The 20,980-nt window shown below is 47.0% G+C and overlaps 1 protein-coding gene across 1 annotated transcript in view; it reads left to right on the top strand.

Moving 5' to 3' along the window:
• Window positions 1-20,980, top strand: part of zbtb47b (zinc finger and BTB domain containing 47b) — a 169,459-nt gene that overhangs the window by 94,295 nt on the left and 54,184 nt on the right. The window contains 1 exon segment of the mRNA XM_064941131.1: window positions 12,278-12,553. Coding sequence (XP_064797203.1) covers window positions 12,278-12,553 — 276 coding nt within the window.

Genomic DNA, 20,980 nt, shown 5'->3' with positions numbered 1-20,980 from the left:
CTGTACAGTGTAGTCTGTACTGTGAATGAGCCCTACTGTACAGTGCAGTCTGTACTGTGAATGAGCCCTACTGTACAGTGTAGTCTGTACTGTGAATGAGCCCTACTGTACAGTGCAGTCTGTACTGTGAATGAGCCCTACTGTACAGTGCAGTCTGTACTGTGAATGAGCCCTACTGTACAGTGCAGTCTGTACTGTGAATGAGCCCTACTGTACAGTGTAGTCTGTACTGTGAATGAGCCCTACTGTACAGTGTAGTCTGTACTGTGAATGAGCACTACTGTACAGTGTAGTCTGTACTGTGAATGAGCCCTACTGTACGGTGTCGTCTGTACTGTGAATGAGCACTACTGTACAGTGTAGTCTGTACTGTGAATGAGCCCTACTGTACGGTGTCGTCTGTACTGTGAATGAGCACTACTGTACGGTGTAGTCTGTACTGTGAATGAGCCCTACTGTACAGTGTAGTCTGTACTGTGAATGAGCCCTACTGTACGGTGTAGTCTGTACTGTGAATGTGCACTACTGTACGGTGTAGTCTGTACTGTGAATGAGCCCTACTGTACAGTGTAGTCTGTACTGTGAATGAGCCCTACTGTACGGTGTCGTCTGTACTGTGAATGAGCCCTACTGTACAGTGCAGTCTGTACTGTGAATGAGCCCTACTGTACAGTGTAGTCTGTACTGTGAATGAGCCCTACTGTACAGTGCAGTCTGTACTGTGAATGAGCCCTACTGTACAGTGTAGTCTGTACTGTGAATGAGCCCTACTGTACGGTGTAGTCTGTACTGTGAATGTGCACTACTGTACGGTGTAGTCTGTACTGTGAATGAGCCCTACTGTACAGTGTAGTCTGTACTGTGAATGAGCCCTACTGTACAGTGCAGTCTGTACTGTGAATGAGCCCTACTGTACAGTGTAGTCTGTACTGTGAATGAGCCCTACTGTACAGTGCAGTCTGTACTGTGAATGAGCCCTACTGTACAGTGCAGTCTGTACTGTGAATGAGCCCTACTGTACAGTGTAGTCTGTACTGTGAATGAGCCCTACTGTACGGTGTAGTCTGTACTGTGAATGTGCACTACTGTACGGTGTAGTCTGTACTGTGAATGAGCCCTACTGTACAGTGTAGTCTGTACTGTGAATGAGCCCTACTGTACAGTGCAGTCTGTACTGTGAATGAGCCCTACTGTACAGTGTAGTCTGTACTGTGAATGTGCACTACTGTACGGTGTAGTCTGTACTGTGAATGTGCACTACTGTACGGTGTAGTCTGTACTTTGAATGAGCCCTACTGTACAGTGTAGTCTGTACTGTGAATGAGCCCTACTGTACAGTGTAGTCTGTACTGTGAATGAGCCCTACTGTACAGTGTAGTCTGTACTGTGAATGAGCCCTAATGTACAGTGCAGTCTGTACTGTGAATGAGCCCTACTGTACGGTGTAGTCTGTACTGTGAATGTGCACTACTGTACAGTGTAGTCTGTACTGTGAATGAGCCCTACTGTACAGTGTAGTCTGTACTGTGAATGAGCCCTACTGTACAGTGCAGTCTGTACTGTGAATGAGCACTACTGTACAGTGTAGTCTGTACTGTGAATGAGCCCTACTGTACAGTGTAGTCTGTACTGTGAATGAGCCCTACTGTACAGTGCAGTCTGTACTGTGAATGAGCCCTACTGTACAGTGCAGTCTGTACTGTGAATGAGCACTACTGTACAGTGTAGTCTGTACTGTGAATGAGCCCTACTGTACGGTGTAGTCTGTACTGTGAATGTGCACTACTGTACAGTGTAGTCTGTACTGTGAATGAGCCCTACTGTACGGTGTAGTCTGTACTGTGAATGAGCCCTACTGTACGGTGTCGTCTGTACTGTGAATGAGCCCTACTGTACAGTGTAGTCTGTACTGTGAATGAGCCCTACTGTACAGTGTAGTCTGTACTGTGAATGAGCCCTACTGTACAGTGTAGTCTGTACTGTGAATGAGCCCTACTGTACAGTGCAGTCTGTACTGTGAATGAGCCCTACTGTACAGTGTAGTCTGTACTGTGAATGAGCCCTACTGTACAGTGCAGTCTGTACTGTGAATGAGCCCTACTGTACAGTGCAGTCTGTACTGTGAATGAGCCCTACTGTACAGTGCAGTCTGTACTGTGAATGAGCCCTACTGTACAGTGTAGTCTGTACTGTGAATGAGCCCTACTGTACAGTGTAGTCTGTACTGTGAATGAGCACTACTGTACAGTGTAGTCTGTACTGTGAATGAGCCCTACTGTACGGTGTCGTCTGTACTGTGAATGAGCACTACTGTACAGTGTAGTCTGTACTGTGAATGAGCCCTACTGTACGGTGTCGTCTGTACTGTGAATGAGCACTACTGTACGGTGTAGTCTGTACTGTGAATGAGCCCTACTGTACAGTGTAGTCTGTACTGTGAATGAGCCCTACTGTACGGTGTAGTCTGTACTGTGAATGTGCACTACTGTACGGTGTAGTCTGTACTGTGAATGAGCCCTACTGTACAGTGTAGTCTGTACTGTGAATGAGCCCTACTGTACGGTGTCGTCTGTACTGTGAATGAGCCCTACTGTACAGTGCAGTCTGTACTGTGAATGAGCCCTACTGTACAGTGTAGTCTGTACTGTGAATGAGCCCTACTGTACAGTGCAGTCTGTACTGTGAATGAGCCCTACTGTACAGTGTAGTCTGTACTGTGAATGAGCCCTACTGTACGGTGTAGTCTGTACTGTGAATGTGCACTACTGTACGGTGTAGTCTGTACTGTGAATGAGCCCTACTGTACAGTGTAGTCTGTACTGTGAATGAGCCCTACTGTACAGTGCAGTCTGTACTGTGAATGAGCCCTACTGTACAGTGTAGTCTGTACTGTGAATGAGCCCTACTGTACAGTGCAGTCTGTACTGTGAATGAGCCCTACTGTACAGTGCAGTCTGTACTGTGAATGAGCCCTACTGTACAGTGTAGTCTGTACTGTGAATGGGCACTACTTTACAGTGTAGTCTGTACTGTGAATGAGCCCTACTGTACAGTGTAGTCTGTACTGTGAATGAGCCCTACTGTACAGTGCAGTCTGTACTGTGAATGAGCACAACTGTACAGTGTAGTCTGTACTGTGAATGAGCACTACTGTACAGTGTAGTCTGTACTGTGAATGAGCCCTACTGTACAGTGTAGTCTGTACTGTGAATGAGCCCTACTGTACGGTGTAGTCTGTACTGTGATTGTGCACTACTGTACGGTGTAGTCTGTACTGTGAATGAGCCCTACTGTACAGTGCAGTCTGTACTGTGAATGAGCCCTACTGTACGGTGCAGTCTGTACTGTGAATGTGCCCTACTGTACGGTGCAGTCTGTACTGTGAATGAGCCCTACTGTACAGTGTAGTCTGTACTGTGAATGAGCCCTACTGTACGGTGTAGTCTGTACTGTGAATGAGCCCTACTGTACGGTGTAGTCTGTACTGTGAATGAGCCCTACTGTACAGTGTAGTCTGTACTGTGAATGAGCCCTACTGTACGGTGTCGTCTGTACTGTGAATGAGCCCTACTGTACAGTGTAGTCTGTACTGTGAATGAGCCCTACTGTACGGTGTCGTCTGTACTGTGAATGGGCCCTACTGTACAGTGTAGTCTGTACTGTGAATGAGCCCTACTGTACAGTGTAGTCTGTACTGTGAATGAGCCCTACTGTACAGTGTAGTCTGTACTGTGAATGAGCCCTACTGTACAGTGCAGTCTGTACTGTGAATGAGCCCTACTGTACAGTGCAGTCTGTACTGTGAATGAGCCCTACTGTACAGTGCAGTCTGTACTGTGTATGAGCCCTACTGTACAGTGTAGTCTGTACTGTGAATGAGCCCTACTGTACAGTGTAGTCTGTACTGTGAATGAGCCCTACTGTACGGTGTAGTCTGTACTGTGAATGTGCACTACTGTACGGTGTAGTCTGTACTGTGAATGAGCCCTACTGTACAGTGTAGTCTGTACTGTGAATGAGCCCTACTGTACAGTGCAGTCTGTACTGTGAATGAGCCCTACTGTACAGTGTAGTCTGTACTGTGAATGAGCCCTACTGTACAGTGCAGTCTGTACTGTGAATGAGCCCTACTGTACAGTGCAGTCTGTACTGTGAATGAGCCCTACTGTACAGTGTAGTCTGTACTGTGAATGGGCACTACTTTACAGTGTAGTCTGTACTGTGAATGAGCCCTACTGTACAGTGTAGTCTGTACTGTGAATGAGCCCTACTGTACAGTGCAGTCTGTACTGTGAATGAGCACAACTGTACAGTGTAGTCTGTACTGTGAATGAGCACTACTGTACAGTGTAGTCTGTACTGTGAATGAGCCCTACTGTACAGTGTAGTCTGTACTGTGAATGAGCCCTACTGTACGGTGTAGTCTGTACTGTGATTGTGCACTACTGTACGGTGTAGTCTGTACTGTGAATGAGCCCTACTGTACAGTGCAGTCTGTACTGTGAATGAGCCCTACTGTACGGTGCAGTCTGTACTGTGAATGTGCCCTACTGTACGGTGCAGTCTGTACTGTGAATGAGCCCTACTGTACAGTGTAGTCTGTACTGTGAATGAGCCCTACTGTACGGTGTAGTCTGTACTGTGAATGAGCCCTACTGTACGGTGTAGTCTGTACTGTGAATGAGCCCTACTGTACAGTGTAGTCTGTACTGTGAATGAGCCCTACTGTACGGTGTCGTCTGTACTGTGAATGAGCCCTACTGTACAGTGTAGTCTGTACTGTGAATGAGCCCTACTGTACGGTGTCGTCTGTACTGTGAATGGGCCCTACTGTACAGTGTAGTCTGTACTGTGAATGAGCCCTACTGTACAGTGTAGTCTGTACTGTGAATGAGCCCTACTGTACAGTGTAGTCTGTACTGTGAATGAGCCCTACTGTACAGTGCAGTCTGTACTGTGAATGAGCCCTACTGTACAGTGCAGTCTGTACTGTGAATGAGCCCTACTGTACAGTGCAGTCTGTACTGTGAATGAGCCCTACTGTACAGTGTAGTCTGTACTGTGAATGAGCCCTACTGTACAGTGTAGTCTGTACTGTGAATGAGCACTACTGTACAGTGTAGTCTGTACTGTGAATGAGCCCTACTGTACGGTGTCGTCTGTACTGTGAATGAGCACTACTGTACAGTGTAGTCTGTACTGTGAATGAGCCCTACTGTACGGTGTCGTCTGTACTGTGAATGAGCACTACTGTACGGTGTAGTCTGTACTGTGAATGAGCCCTACTGTACAGTGTAGTCTGTACTGTGAATGAGCCCTACTGTACGGTGTAGTCTGTACTGTGAATGTGCACTACTGTACAGTGTAGTCTGTACTGTGAATGAGCCCTACTGTACAGTGTAGTCTGTACTGTGAATGAGCCCTACTGTACGGTGTCGTCTGTACTGTGAATGAGCCCTACTGTACAGTGCAGTCTGTACTGTGAATGAGCCCTACTGTACAGTGTAGTCTGTACTGTGAATGAGCCCTACTGTACAGTGCAGTCTGTACTGTGAATGAGCCCTACTGTACAGTGTAGTCTGTACTGTGAATGAGCCCTACTGTATGGTGTAGTCTGTACTGTGAATGTGCACTACTGTACAGTGTAGTCTGTACTGTGAATGAGCCCTACTGTACAGTGTAGTCTGTACTGTGAATGAGCCCTACTGTACAGTGCAGTCTGTACTGTGAATGAGCCCTACTGTACAGTGTAGTCTGTACTGTGAATGAGCCCTACTGTACAGTGCAGTCTGTACTGTGAATGAGCCCTACTGTACAGTGCAGTCTGTACTGTGAATGAGCCCTACTGTACAGTGTAGTCTGTACTGTGAATGGGCACTACTTTACAGTGTAGTCTGTACTGTGAATGAGCCCTACTGTACAGTGTAGTCTGTACTGTGAATGAGCCCTACTGTACAGTGCAGTCTGTACTGTGAATGAGCCCTACTGTACAGTGTAGTCTGTACTGTGAATGAGCACAACTGTACAGTGTAGTCTGTACTGTGAATGAGCACTACTGTACAGTGTAGTCTGTACTGTGAATGAGCCCTACTGTACAGTGTAGTCTGTACTGTGAATGAGCCCTACTGTACGGTGTAGTCTGTACTGTGATTGTGCACTACTGTACGGTGTAGTCTGTACTGTGAATGAGCCCTACTGTACGGTGCAGTCTGTACTGTGAATGAGCCCTACTGTACCGTGCAGTCTGTACTGTGAATGTGCCCTACTGTACGGTGCAGTCTGTACTGTGAATGAGCCCTACTGTACAGTGTAGTCTGTACTGTGAATGAGCCCTACTGTACGGTGTAGTCTGTACTGTGAATGAGCCCTACTGTACAGTGTAGTCTGTACTGTGAATGAGCCCTACTGTACGGTGTCGTCTGTACTGTGAATGAGCCCTACTGTACGGTGTAGTCTGTACTGTGAATGAGCCCTACTGTACAGTGTAGTCTGTACTGTGAATGAGCCCTACTGTACAGTGTAGTCTGTACTGTGAATGAGCCCTACTGTACAGTGCAGTCTGTACTGTGAATGAGCCCTACTGTACAGTGTAGTCTGTACTGTGAATGAGCCCTACTGTACAGTGTAGTCTGTACTGTGAATGAGCCCTACTGTACAGTGCAGTCTGTACTGTGAATGAGCCCTACTGTACAGTGTAGTCTGTACTGTGAATGAGCCCTACTGTACAGTGCAGTCTGTACTGTGAATGAGCTACTGTACAGTGTAGTCTGTACTGTGAATGAGCCCTACTGTACAGTGCAGTCTGTACTGTGAATGAGCACTACTGTACAGTGTAGTCTGTACTGTGAATGAGCCCTACTGTACGGTGTCGTCTGTACTGTGAATGAGCACTACTGTACAGTGTAGTCTGTACTGTGAATGAGCCCTACTGTACGGTGTCGTCTGTACTGTGAATGAGCACTACTGTACAGTGTAGTCTGTACTGTGAATGAGCCCTACTGTACAGTGTAGTCTGTACTGTGAATGAGCCCTACTGTACGGTGTAGTCTGTACTGTGAATGTGCACTACTGTACAGTGTACTCTGTACTGTGAATGAGCCCTACTGTACGGTGTAGTCTGTACTGTGAATGAGCCCTACTGTACGGTGTCGTCTGTACTGTGAATGAGCCCTACTGTACGGTGTAGTCTGTACTGTGAATGAGCCCTACTGTACAGTGTAGTCTGTACTGTGAATGAGCCCTACTGTACAGTGTAGTCTGTACTGTGAATGAGCCCTACTGTACAGTGTAGTCTGTACTGTGAATGAGCCCTACTGTACAGTGCAGTCTGTACTGTGAATGAGCCCTACTGTACAGTGTAGTCTGTACTGTGAATGAGCCCTACTGTACAGTGTAGTCTGTACTGTGAATGAGCCCTACTGTACGGTGTAGTCTGTACTGTGATTGTGCACTACTGTACGGTGTAGTCTGTACTGTGAATGAGCCCTACTGTACAGTGCAGTCTGTACTGTGAATGAGCCCTACTGTACGGTGCAGTCTGTACTGTGAATGTGCCCTACTGTACGGTGCAGTCTGTACTGTGAATGAGCCCTACTGTACAGTGTAGTCTGTACTGTGAATGAGCCCTACTGTACGGTGTAGTCTGTACTGTGAATGAGCCCTACTGTACAGTGTAGTCTGTACTGTGAATGAGCCCTACTGTACAGTGTCGTCTGTACTGTGAATGAGCCCTACTGTACGGTGTAGTCTGTACTGTGAATGAGCCCTACTGTACAGTGTAGTCTTTACTGTGAATGAGCCCTACTGTACAGTGCAGTCTGTACTGTGAATGAGCCCTACTGTACAGTGTAGTCTGTACTGTGAATGAGCCCTACTGTACAGTGTAGTCTGTACTGTGAATGAGCCCTACTGTACAGTGCAGTCTGTACTGTGAATGAGCCCTACTGTACAGTGTAGTCTGTACTGTGAATGAACCCTACTGTACAGTGCAGTCTGTACTGTGAATGAGCTACTGTACAGTGTAGTCTGTACTGTGAATGAGCCCTACTGTACAGTGCAGTCTGTACTGTGAATGAGCACTACTGTACAGTGTAGTCTGTACTGTGAATGAGCCCTACTGTACGGTGTCGTCTGTACTGTGAATGAGCACTACTGTACAGTGTAGTCTGTACTGTGAATGAGCCCTACTGTACGGTGTCGTCTGTACTGTGAATGAGCACTACTGTACAGTGTAGTCTGTACTGTGAATGAGCCCTACTGTACAGTGTAGTCTGTACTGTGAATGAGCCCTACTGTACGGTGTAGTCTGTACTGTGAATGTGCACTACTGTACAGTGTACTCTGTACTGTGAATGAGCCCTACTGTACGGTGTAGTCTGTACTGTGAATGAGCCCTACTGTACGGTGTCGTCTGTACTGTGAATGAGCCCTACTGTACGGTGTAGTCTGTACTGTGAATGAGCCCTACTGTACAGTGTAGTCTGTACTGTGAATGAGCCCTACTGTACAGTGTAGTCTGTACTGTGAATGAGCCCTACTGTACAGTGTAGTCTGTACTGTGAATGAGCCCTACTGTACAGTGCAGTCTGTACTGTGAATGAGCCCTACTGTACAGTGTAGTCTGTACTGTGAATGAGCCCTACTGTACAGTGCAGTCTGTACTGTGAATGAGCCCTACTGTACAGTGCAGTCTGTACTGTGAATGAGCCCTACTGTACAGTGCAGTCTGTACTGTGAATGAGCCCTACTGTACAGTGTAGTCTGTACTGTGAATGAGCCCTACTGTACAGTGTAGTCTGTACTGTGAATGAGCACTACTGTACAGTGTAGTCTGTACTGTGAATGAGCCCTACTGTACGGTGTCGTCTGTACTGTGAATGAGCACTACTGTACAGTGTAGTCTGTACTGTGAATGAGCCCTACTGTACGGTGTCGTCTGTACTGTGAATGAGCACTACTGTACGGTGTAGTCTGTACTGTGAATGAGCCCTACTGTACAGTGTAGTCTGTACTGTGAATGAGCCCTACTGTACGGTGTAGTCTGTACTGTGAATGTGCACTACTGTACAGTGTAGTCTTTACTGTGAATGAGCCCTACTGTACAGTGTAGTCTGTACTGTGAATGAGCCCTACTGTACGGTGTCGTCTGTACTGTGAATGAGCCCTACTGTACAGTGCAGTCTGTACTGTGAATGAGCCCTACTGTACAGTGTAGTCTGTACTGTGAATGAGCCCTACTGTACAGTGCAGTCTGTACTGTGAATGAGCCCTACTGTACAGTGTAGTCTGTACTGTGAATGAGCCCTACTGTACGGTGTAGTCTGTACTGTGAATGTGCACTACTGTACAGTGTAGTCTGTACTGTGAATGAGCCCTACTGTACAGTGTAGTCTGTACTGTGAATGAGCCCTACTGTACAGTGCAGTCTGTACTGTGAATGAGCCCTACTGTACAGTGTAGTCTGTACTGTGAATGAGCCCTACTGTACAGTGCAGTCTGTACTGTGAATGAGCCCTACTGTACAGTGCAGTCTGTACTGTGGATGAGCCCTACTGTACAGTGTAGTCTGTACTGTGAATGGGCACTACTTTACAGTGTAGTCTGTACTGTGAATGAGCCCTACTGTACAGTGTAGTCTGTACTGTGAATGAGCCCTACTGTACAGTGCAGTCTGTACTGTGAATGAGCCCTACTGTACAGTGTAGTCTGTACTGTGAATGAGCACAACTGTACAGTGTAGTCTGTACTGTGAATGAGCACTACTGTACAGTGTAGTCTGTACTGTGAATGAGCCCTACTGTACAGTGTAGTCTGTACTGTGAATGAGCCCTACTGTACGGTGTAGTCTGTACTGTGATTGTGCACTACTGTACGGTGTAGTCTGTACTGTGAATGAGCCCTACTGTACAGTGCAGTCTGTACTGTGAATGAGCCCTACTGTACGGTGCAGTCTGTACTGTGAATGTGCCCTACTGTACGGTGCAGTCTGTACTGTGAATGAGCCCTACTGTACAGTGTAGTCTGTACTGTGAATGAGCCCTACTGTACGGTGTAGTCTGTACTGTGAATGAGCCCTACTGTACAGTGTAGTCTGTACTGTGAATGAGCCCTACTGTACAGTGTAGTCTGTACTGTGAATGAGCCCTACTGTACAGTGCAGTCTGTACTGTGAATGAGCCCTACTGTACAGTGTAGTCTGTACTGTGAATGAGCACTACTGTACAGTGTAGTCTGTACTGTGAATGAGCACTACTGTACAGTGTAGTCTGTACTGTCAATGAGCCCTACTGTACAGTGTAGTCTGTACTGTGAATGTGCACTACTGTACAGTGTAGTCTGTACTGTGAATGAGCCCTACTGTACGGTGTCGTCTGTACTGTCTACTCAGGTCTCTGCCCTTGTCTCAGTAGCCTCTGAAAGACAATGTAATACAGATGGAGGATCTTAATTTGATCCAGTTTGCTACAGCAGGAAAATAATCCTGCAGCAACAGGATAATGTGAATTATTAGGTGGATAATAATTAATAGAGATTTGAAGAGATTAATACAGATTGGCTGGTGTAAAAAGGGCTTTATAAATACATTTGATTGATTGATTTTTTGTTACACCAAATCAAGCTGGACATTTTAAAGTGTAAATTACAAACTTTAGAAGCCTTTTTAAACCTTGAAGACACTACAAGTTTGCATTTCTTCTGTGCAGAAACATTCTCAGCAACAAGAGTGATCAAATTAAGATCCATCTGAGAATCCCAAGCTAATTATTTGCTCTCTCTCTAAAGATGTTTGTCTAACGACGGTCTTTCTGTAATGAACACAAAACATCTTTATCAGCAATCTGCTTGTCATAGAAAGTACTCCTCATCCAATGATAACACTGTTTTTACTCTCCTCCTCCCCCTCCTCTCCTATCCTCTCCTCCCCCTCCTCTCCTGTCCTCTCCTCCCCCTCGATCTCTCCTCTATCCTCTCCTGCACCTCTCCTCCCTCCTCTCCTCCTTCTCCTCCATCTCTCCTCCCTCCTCTCCTCCTTCTCCTCCATCTCTCCTCGCTCCTCTACTGCACCTCTCCTCCCTCCTCTCCTCCCCCTCCATCTCTCCTCCCTCCTCTTCTGCACCTCTCCTCCCCCCTCTCCTCTTCCTCCTCCTCCATCTCTCCCTCTCCCCACTCCATCTCTCCTCGCTCCTCTATTGCACCTCTCCTCCCTCCTCTCCTCCCCCTCCATCTCTCCTCCCTCTTCTTCTGCACTTCTCCTCCCTCTTCTCCTCCCCTCCCTCTACTCCCCCTAATCCTCTCCTCCCTCCCTCCCTCCCTCCCTCCCTCACTCACTCACTCACTCACTCACTCACTCACTCACTCAATCACTCACTCACTCTACTCTACTCTACTCTACTCTACTCTCCCCTCCCTCTACTCCCCCCCTCCCTCCCTCTACTCTACTCTCCCTCCCTCCCTCCCTCCCTCCCTCCCTCCCTCCCTCCCTCCCTCCCTCCCTCTACCCTCCCCCCCCCTCCCTCCCCCTCCCTACATCCCTCCCTCCCTCCCTCTACTCTACTCTCCCCCCCTCCCTCCCTCCCTCCCTCCCTCCCTCCCTCCCTCCCTCCCTCCCTCCCTCCCTCCCTCCCTCCCTCCCTCCCTCCCTCCCTCCCTCCCTCCCTCCCTCCCTCCCTCCCTCCCTCCCTCTACTCTACTCTACTCTACTCTACTCTCCCTCCCCTCCCTCCCTCCCTCCCTCCCTCCCTCCCTCCCTCCCTCCCTCTACTCTACTCTCCACCCCCTCCCTCCCTCCCTCCCCTCTACTCTACTCTCCCCTCCCTCCCTCCCTCCCTCCCTCCCTCCCTCCCTCCCTCCCTCCACTCTACTCTACTCTACTCTACTCTACTCTACTCTACTCTACTCTTCCCCCTCCCTCCCTCCCTCCCTCCCTCCCTCCCTCCTCTCACTCTACTCTACTCTACTCTACTCTACTCTACTCTACTCTACTCTACTCTACTCTACTCTACTCTACTCTACTCTACTCTACTCTTCCCTCCCTCCCTCTACTCTACTCCCCCTCCCTCCCTACATCCCTCCCTCCCTACATCCCTCCCTCCCTCTACTCTACTCCCCCCCCTCCCTCCCTCCCACCCTCCCTACATCCCTCCCTCCCTCTACTCTACTCTCCCTCCCTCTACTCTACTCTCCCTCCCCCCCTCCCTCCCTCCCTCCCTCCCTCCCTCCCTCCCTCCCTCCCTCCCTCCCTCCCTCCCTCCCTTCCCCTCTCCTCTCCTCTCCTCAGCTCATAGTAGAGAAGACATCAGACTTCCCGTCAGCTGAGTTCTCTGTGGTGGAGGATGTGACTCTTCATTTCACCTGTTTGATGGACAGGTTGAACGAGCAGCGTCTCTTCCAGCCTGACCTCTGTGATGTGGACATAGTGTTGGTGCGCCAGCGCAGTACCTTCCCTGCCCACAAGGGGGTGCTTGCGGCCTACAGCCCCTTCTTTCACTCCCTGTTCTCCCAGAGCAAGCAGCTGCGCCGTGTCGACCTGTCTCTGGATGCCCTCAGCTCCCAGGTCAGTGGGCACCTACATATGAACTTAATGACACATTCATAAGCCTGACATAACACATTCATAAGGACTTCAGAACATTCATAACAAAGATATATCACATTCTTAATCCCTACATATAACATTCATAAGCTCTACATAACACATTGATAATCTCTAGATAACACATCCATAGACCTGACATATCACATTCAGGTCACACTTTATTTAGAGGGTACAGATGTTCCATCATTGATGGTCATACTATCAAAAAACGTTCTGTTACTAAGCAAATGCTCGCTAAGGTTACAGCTAGGGTTAGGTTTAGATAAGGGTTAGGGTTAGGGTAAGGATAATGGTTAAGGTTAGGTTTAGATAAGGGTTAGGGTAAGGATAATGTTTAAGGTTCGGGTTACAGCTAGGGTTAGGTTTAGATAAGGATAATGTTTATGGTTAGGTTTAGATAAGGGTTCGGGTAAGGATAATGGTTTATGTTAGGTTTAGATAAGGCTTAAGGTAATGATAATGTTTAATGTTAGGGTTACAGCTAGGCTTAGGTTTAGATAAGGGTTAGAGTAAGGATAAAGGTTAATGTTAGGTTTAGATAAGGGTTAGGGTAAGGATAATGTTTAAGGTTCGGGTTACAGCTAGGGTTAGGTTCAGATAAGGATAATGTTTATGGTTAGGTTTAGATAAGGGTTCGGGTAAGGATAATGGTTTATGTTAGGTTTAGATAAGGCTTAAGGTAATGATAATGTTTAATGTTAGGGTTACAGCTAGGCTTAGGTTTAGATAAGAGTTAGGGTAAGGATAATGGTTAGGGTTAGGTTTAGATAAGGGGTAAGGATAATGGTTAGGGATAGATAGGGGTTAGTGTAAGGATAATGGTTAAGGTTAGGTTTAGATAAGGGTTAGGGTAAGGATAATGGTTAGGGTTAGAGCTAGGGTTAGGTTTAGATAAGGGTTAGGGTAAGGATAATGGTTGATGTTAGGTTGAGATAAGGGTTAGGGTAAGGATAATGGTTCGGGTTAGATTTAGATAAGGGGTAAGGATAATGGTTAAGGTTGGCGTTAGATAGGGGTTAGTGTAAGGATAAAGGTTAAGGTTAGGTTTAGGTTTAGATAAGGGTTAGTGTAAGGCTAATGGTTAATGTTAGGTTTAGATAAGGGTTAGGGTAAGGATAATGGTTAAGGTTAGAGCTAAGTTTAGGTTTCGATAAGGGTTAGGGTAAGGATAATGGTTAAGGTTAGAGCTAAGTTTAGGTTTAGATAAGGGTTAGGGTAAGGATAATGGTTAAGGTTAGAGCTGAGTTTAGGTTTAGATAAGGGTTAGGGTTAAGGTTAGTATACTGAACAAAAATATAAACACAAAGTGCTGTTTCATGAACTGAAATAAAAGATCCAAGAAATGTGTCATTTGCACAACAAAAATATTTTGTGCACAAATTTGTTTACATCCCTGTTAGCATTTCTCCTGCCACGATAATCCATCCACCTGACAGGTGCTATAAACTGATCACACAGGTGCACCTTGTGCTGGGGACAATAAAAGGCCACTGTCATGACTGTCCTGATCAGGTCAGGTTACAGGAGACCACAACCCTACTGATTATCTCTCAACCCCAACAGAGGAGGAGAGATCTAGGGGTCTGAAGATGTGGGGGTTTTATGACCCCTCATGCCCCTGGCAAATCACAGGCCACAGACAAATTCCTTTTGTCCTGTTACTATGGAGAACCAGCCTCAGAACATTAAACATGAAATAAAGGGACTTTGGAACAATGGTTTCCGTCAGCCACAATGGTGGTCATGACGATAGATGGAATATGAAAATGTATGTCATTTTGGTTTGTTATTAAAGGTTAATAGATGACGTTATTATGAAAACATTGTAACTGTAAGAGTTTTCCTAGGATATGCTTGGTGTTTATAGATTGTACATTGTGTGGAAAATGTCCAAATCAAAGAGAATGTTTTAGTAAAGATGAAATGTGAAGTTAGTTGTCTAAAATTGGATTTGAGTCAAATCTAGACCTTGCTTCTTAACTTGGTGCGCCCAGAGAATTGCCCTAAAAGCGGTTAAGCCCACTTCTGACCCGAGGGTATAAAACCCGTGAGTGAAGAATTTACAGATCAGACTAAGTGACCCAAGCTGCAGCTGAGGTCTAAAAAGTCAACGAACCCAAAACGCAACACAGGTTTGAAGACAAATAAAACATTTTTTTTACCCAAGCTACGGATGAGTAGCTGTGTCTTAGCAGGTGAATTCAAGTCGAACCACTTATCCTCCACCTCCCATCGAATCGTGGTATCTACACTGTTTCGTTCCTACGCTGTGAGCTCTGAGCTACAGAGCTGTCTGTCCTCAGAAGAGCCCTTCCAGAACAAGGGCGAGGAATCAGACCACAAGGACACTGACATCGTGAGGACGACCAGAGAGTTGTGCCAGAGAAGTGCGTCATTGAGAAGCCTAAATGACTCACGCGGCGCTTCCCATCTGAGACCTCCCAAACGTAATTACATCATTATATTCCGTGACTCTAACCAGAGCATAACGGACCTGTTATTTTTATCCCCGGATTCCTACCGCAAACTGAACATTTTATCTGGATCTTCACAACTAGCTAACCGCAATCCCGGATGACTACTCCTGGCTAGCGTTTCCATGCCAGAGCAAGCACCAATTTAGCTTGAAGCTAGCCCATCAAGGGCTCCTGTGCTACCACCGAAGCACACTCCTGGGCTACAATATCGGCCTACCAGCTACCTAGAGCTACTTGGAACCCTACTAATTCCACGACTGGTCTATCGACGTCACCACACGAAGAGGCAAAAACAGACTTACCCCCATCGCAGCGACCCCCCCCCCAAAGGCTAACTTTCTAGCCCCTGCTATCTGTTTGCTTACTAACCCGGTCTGCTAACTGCTAAGCTGCCGGGCCCTGGTCTGCTAACTGCTAGCTTGCCTGCCCGGTCTGCTAACTTCTAGCCCTTGCTAACTGCTTGCTTGCTAACCCGGTCTGCTAACTGCTAGCTTGCGCTGGTCTACTAACTGCTAGCCCATGCTAACTCTTTGCTTGCTAACCCGGCCTGCTAACTGCTAGCCTGCCCTGGTCTACTAGCTGCTAGCTTGTTTAGCTCCGGCCTACTAACTGTTAGCTTGTTAGCCTGCTAACTGTCTGAATCGCCGTGTCCCCAGCCAGCCCAACCACTCACTGGACCCATATGTTCACTTGGCTACGCATGCCTCTCTCTAATATCAATATTACTTGTCCATTACTGTCTGGTTAGTGATTACTGTCTTATTTCACTGTAGAGCCTCGAGCCCTGCTCAATATGCCTTCGCCAACCATGTTGTTCCACCTCTTACATATGTGATGACATCATCTGATTTAAACATCTCTCTTCATTACTCAATGCCTAGGTTTACCTCAAATGTACTCACATCCTACCTTACCTTTGTCTGTACACTATGCCTTGAATCTATGCTATCATGCCCAGAAACCTGCTCCCTTTACTCTCTGTTCTGAACGTGCTAGACGGCCAGTTCGTATAGTCTTTAGCCGTACCCTTATCCTACTTCTCCTCTGTTCCTCTGGTGATGTAGAGGTTAATCCAGGTCCTGCAGTGCCTAGCTCCACTCCCACCCCCCAGGTGCTCTCATTTGTTGACTTCTGTTAACGTAAAAGCCTTGGTTTCATGCATGTTAACATTAGAAGCCTACTCCCTAAGTTTGTTTTACTCACTGCTTTAGCACACTCTGCCAACCCAGATGTCTTAGCCGGGTCTGCTAACTATAACGTTTTCCGCCAAGATAGAACTGCCAAAGGGGGCGGTGTTGCAATCTACTGCAAAGATAGCCTGCAGAGTTTTGTATTACTTTCTAAGTCTGTACCCAAACAATTTGAGCTTCTACTTCTAAAAATTCCCCTTTCCAGAAACAAGTCTCTCACTGTTGCCGCTTGCTATAGACCTCCCTCTGCCACCAGCTGTGCCCTCGATACTATATGTGAACTGATTGCCCCCCATCTATCTTCTGAGCTCGTGCTACTAGGTGACCTAAACTGCGACATGCTTAACACCCCGGCCATCCTACAAACTAAGCTTGATGGCCTCAATCTCACACAAATTATCAATGAACCTACCAGGTACAACCCCAAATCAGTAAACACGGGCACCCTCATAGATGTCATCCTAACTAATTCGCCCTCCATATACACCTCTGCTGTTTTCAATCAAGATCAGCGATCACTGCCTCATTACCTGCATCCGTAATGGGTCTGCGACCAAACGACCACCACTCATCACTGTCAAACGCACCCCGAAACACTTCTGCGAGCAGGCCTTTCTAATCGACCTGGCCGGGGTATCCTGGAATGACATTGACCTCATCCCGTCAGTAGATGATGCCTGGCTATTCTTTACAAGTGCCTTCCTCACCATCTTAAATAAGCATGCCCATCTCAAAAAATGTAGATCTAGGAATATACCTTGTTCTCAACAACCTGGTTTAATAAAGGTGAAATGAAAAATAAATAAAATAGATATAGTCCTTGGTTCACGCCAGACCTGTCTGCCCTTGACCAGCACAAAAACATCCTGTGAAGTTCTGCATTAGCATCGAATAGCCCCATATGCAACTTTTCAGGGAAGTTAGGAACAAATATACACAGGCAGTTAGAAAAGCTAAGGCAAGCTTTTTCAAACAGAAATTTGCATCCATCAACTCAAAAAGTTCTGGGACACTGTAAAGTCCATGGAAAATAAGAGCACTTCCTCTCAGCTGCCCACTGCTCTGAGGCTAGGAAACATTTTCACCACCGATAAATCCACAATAATTGAGAATTTCAATAAGCATTTCTCTACGACTGGCCATGCTTTCCACATGGCTACCCCTACTCCGGTCAACTGCCCGGCACCCTCCACAGCAACCCGCCAAAGCCCCCACCATTTCTCCTTTACCCAAATCCAGGTAGCCGATGTTCTGAAAGAGCTGCAAAATCTGGACCCCTACAAATCAGCCGGGCCAGACAATCTGGACCCTCTCTTTCTAAAATGATCTGCCGAAATTGTTGCAACCCCTATTACTAGCCTGTTCTACCTCTCTTTCATATCGTCTGAGATTTCCAAATATTGGAAAGCTGCCGCGGTCATCCCCCTCTTCAAAGGGGGTGACACTCTAGACCCAAACTGATGCAGACCTATATCTATCCTACCCTGTCTTTCTAAGGTCTTCGAAAGCCAAGTTAACAAACAGATTACTGACCATTTCGAATCCCAGCATACCTTCTCCGCTATGCAATCTGGTTTCAGAGCTGGTCATGGGTGCACCTCAGCCACGCTCAAGGTTCTAAACGACATCATAACCGCCATCAATAAGAGACATTACTGTGCAGCCGTAGTCATCGACCTGGTCAAGGCTTTCGACTCTGTCAATCACAACATTCTTATTGGCAGACTCGACAGCCTTGGTTTCTCAAATGATTGCCTCGCCTGGTTTACCAACTACTTCTCTGATAGAGTTGAGTGTGTCAAATCGGAGGGCCTGTTGCCTGGACCTCTGACAGTCTCTATGGAGGTGCCACAGGGTTCAATTCTCTGGCCGAATCTCTTTTCTGTATACATCAATGATGTTGCTCTTGCTGCTGGTGATTCTCTGATCCACCTCTACTCAGACGACACCATTCTGTATACTTCTGGCCCCTCCTTGGACACTGTGTTAACTAACCTCCAGACGAGCTTCAATGCCATACAACTCTCCTTCCGTGGCCTCAAACTGCTCTTAAACGCAAGTAAAACTAAATGCATGCTTTTCAATCGATCGCTGCCCGCACCTGCTCGCCCGTCCAGCATCACTACTCTGGACGGCTCTGACTTAGAATACATGGACAACTACAAATACCTGGGTGTCTGGTTAGACTGTAAACTCTCCTTCCAGACTCACATTAAGCATCTCCAATCCAAAATTAAATCTAGAATTTGCTTCCTATATCGCAACAAAGCATCCTTCACTCATGCTGCCAAACGACTTGACTTCGGTGGACAAACTGGATGCAGTCTATCACAGTGCCATCCGTTTTGTCACCAAAGCCCCATACGTTATCCACCATTGCCACCCGTACGCTCTCGTTGGTTGGCCCTCGCTTCATACACGTTGCCAAACCCACTGGCTACAGGTTATCTACAAGTCTCTGCTAGGTAAAGCCTCGTCTTATCTCAGCTCACTGGTCACCATAGCAGCACCCACTCGTAGTACGCGCTCCAGCAGGTATATCTCACTGGTCACCCCCAAAGCCAATTCCTCCTTTGGTCATCTTTCCTTCCAGTTCTCTGCTGCCCATGACTGGAACGAATTGCAAACATCTCTGAAGCTGGAGACTCACATCTCCCTCACAAGATTTAAGCACCAGCTGTCAGAGCATCTTACAGATCACTGCACCTGTACATAGCCCATCTGTAAAGAGCCCATCTATTCCCCATATTGGTATTTATTTATTTATTTTGCTCCTTTGCACCCCAGGGTCTCTACCTGCACATTCATCTTCTGCCGATCTACCATTCCAGTGTTTAATTGCTATGTTGTAATTATTTCACCACCATGGCCTATTTATTTCCTTAACTTACCTGATTTGCACTCACTGTATATAGACTTTTTGTTTTCTTTTGTTCTACTGTATTATTGACTGTATGTTTTGTTTATTCCATGTGTAACTCTGTGTTGTTGTATGTGTCGAATTGCTATGCTTTATCTTGGCTAGGTCGCAGGTTCAAATGAGAACTTGTTCTCAACTAGCCTACCTGGTTAAATAAAGGAGAAAAAAAATGAGTTAATATTTGCTTGATTCAGTTAATCACGCAATTAGAAACCTTTAATCATTCTTGAGCAACAGTCATCACATTAACTAATTCAACGTCATGACACCATCCTAAAATGTGTAGTTTTGTCACAACTCAATGTCACAGATGTCTCAAGTTTTGATGAAGCGTGCATTTGGCATGCTGACTGCAGCAATGTCCACCAGAGCTGTTGCCAGATAATTACATTTTAATTTCTCTACCATAAGCTGCCTCCAACATTGTTTTAAAGAATTTTTGGCAATACTTCCAACCGGCCTACCAACCACAGACCAGGTGTAACCACGCCAGCCCAGGACCTCCACATCCAGCAACTCCACACAGCCGTTGAAGAGGAGTGGGACAACATTCCACAGGCCACAATCAACAGCCTGATCAACTCTATGGAGATGTGTCGTTCTGCATGAGGCAAATAGTGGTCACACCAGATACTGACTGGTTTTCTGATCCACACTCCTTTTTTTATGTATCTGTCACCAACAGACTGTATATCTGTATTCCCAGTCATGTCAATCCATAAATCAGGGCCTAATGAATTAATTACATTTGGCTTATTTCCTTCTATGAACTGTAACTCAGTAAAATCGTTGAAATTGTTGCATGTTGGGTTTATTTTTTTGTTCAGTGTAGATAGATGAAATGTTACTGCATCTGCAGATGAACTATCCAAATAAAGTGTTACCCACATTGATAACTCCTGTCTGTCTCCCCTCCCAGGGCCTACAGCAGATAACTCCTGTCTGTCTCTCCTCCCAGGGCCTACAGCAGATAACTCCTGTCTGTCTCTCCTCCCAGGGCCTACAGCAGATAACTCCTGTCTGTCTCTCCTCCCAGGGCCTACAGCAGATAACTCCTGTCTGTCTCTCCTCCCAGGGCCTACAGCAGATAACTCCTGTCTCTCTCTCCTCCCAGGGCCTACAGCAGATAACTCCTGTCTGTCTCTCCTCCCAGGGCCTACAGCAGATAACTCCTGTCTGTCTCCCCTCCCAGGGCCTACAGCAGATAACTCCTGTCTGTCTCTCCTCCCAGGGCCTACAGCAGATAACTCCTGTCTGTCTCTCCTCCCAGGGCCTACAGCAGATAACTCCTGTCTCTCTCTCCTCCCAGGGCCTACAGCAGATAACTCCTGTCTGTCTCTCCTCCCAGGGCCTACAGCAGATAACTCCTGTCTGTCTCCCCTCCCAGGGCCTACAGCAGATAACTCCTGTCTGTCTCTCCTCCCAGGGCCTACAGCAGATAACTCCTGTCTGTCTCTCCTCCCAGGGCCTACAGCAGATAACTCCTGTCTGTCTCTCCTCTCAGGGCCTACAGCAGATAACTCCTGTCTGTCTCCCCTCCCAGGGCCTACAGCAGATAACTCCTGTCTGTCTCCCCTCCCAGGGCCTACAGCAGATAACTCCTGTCTGTCTCCCCTCCCAGGGCCTACAGCAGATAACTCCTGTCTGTCTCCCCTCCCAGGGCCTACAGCAGATAACTCCTGTCTGTCTCCCCTCCCAGGGCCTACAGCAGATAACTCCTGTCTGTCTCTCCTCCCAGGGCCTACAGCAGATAACTCCTGTCTGTCTCCCCTCCCAGGGCCTACAGCAGATAACTCCT

The sequence above is a fragment of the Oncorhynchus masou genome, chromosome 28 (assembly GCF_036934945.1).
Source record: "Oncorhynchus masou masou isolate Uvic2021 chromosome 28, UVic_Omas_1.1, whole genome shotgun sequence".
Taxonomy (NCBI): domain Eukaryota; kingdom Metazoa; phylum Chordata; class Actinopteri; order Salmoniformes; family Salmonidae; genus Oncorhynchus; species Oncorhynchus masou.
The sequence above is the reverse complement of the archived record's forward strand: the minus strand, read 5'-3'. Positions and strand labels throughout refer to the sequence as shown.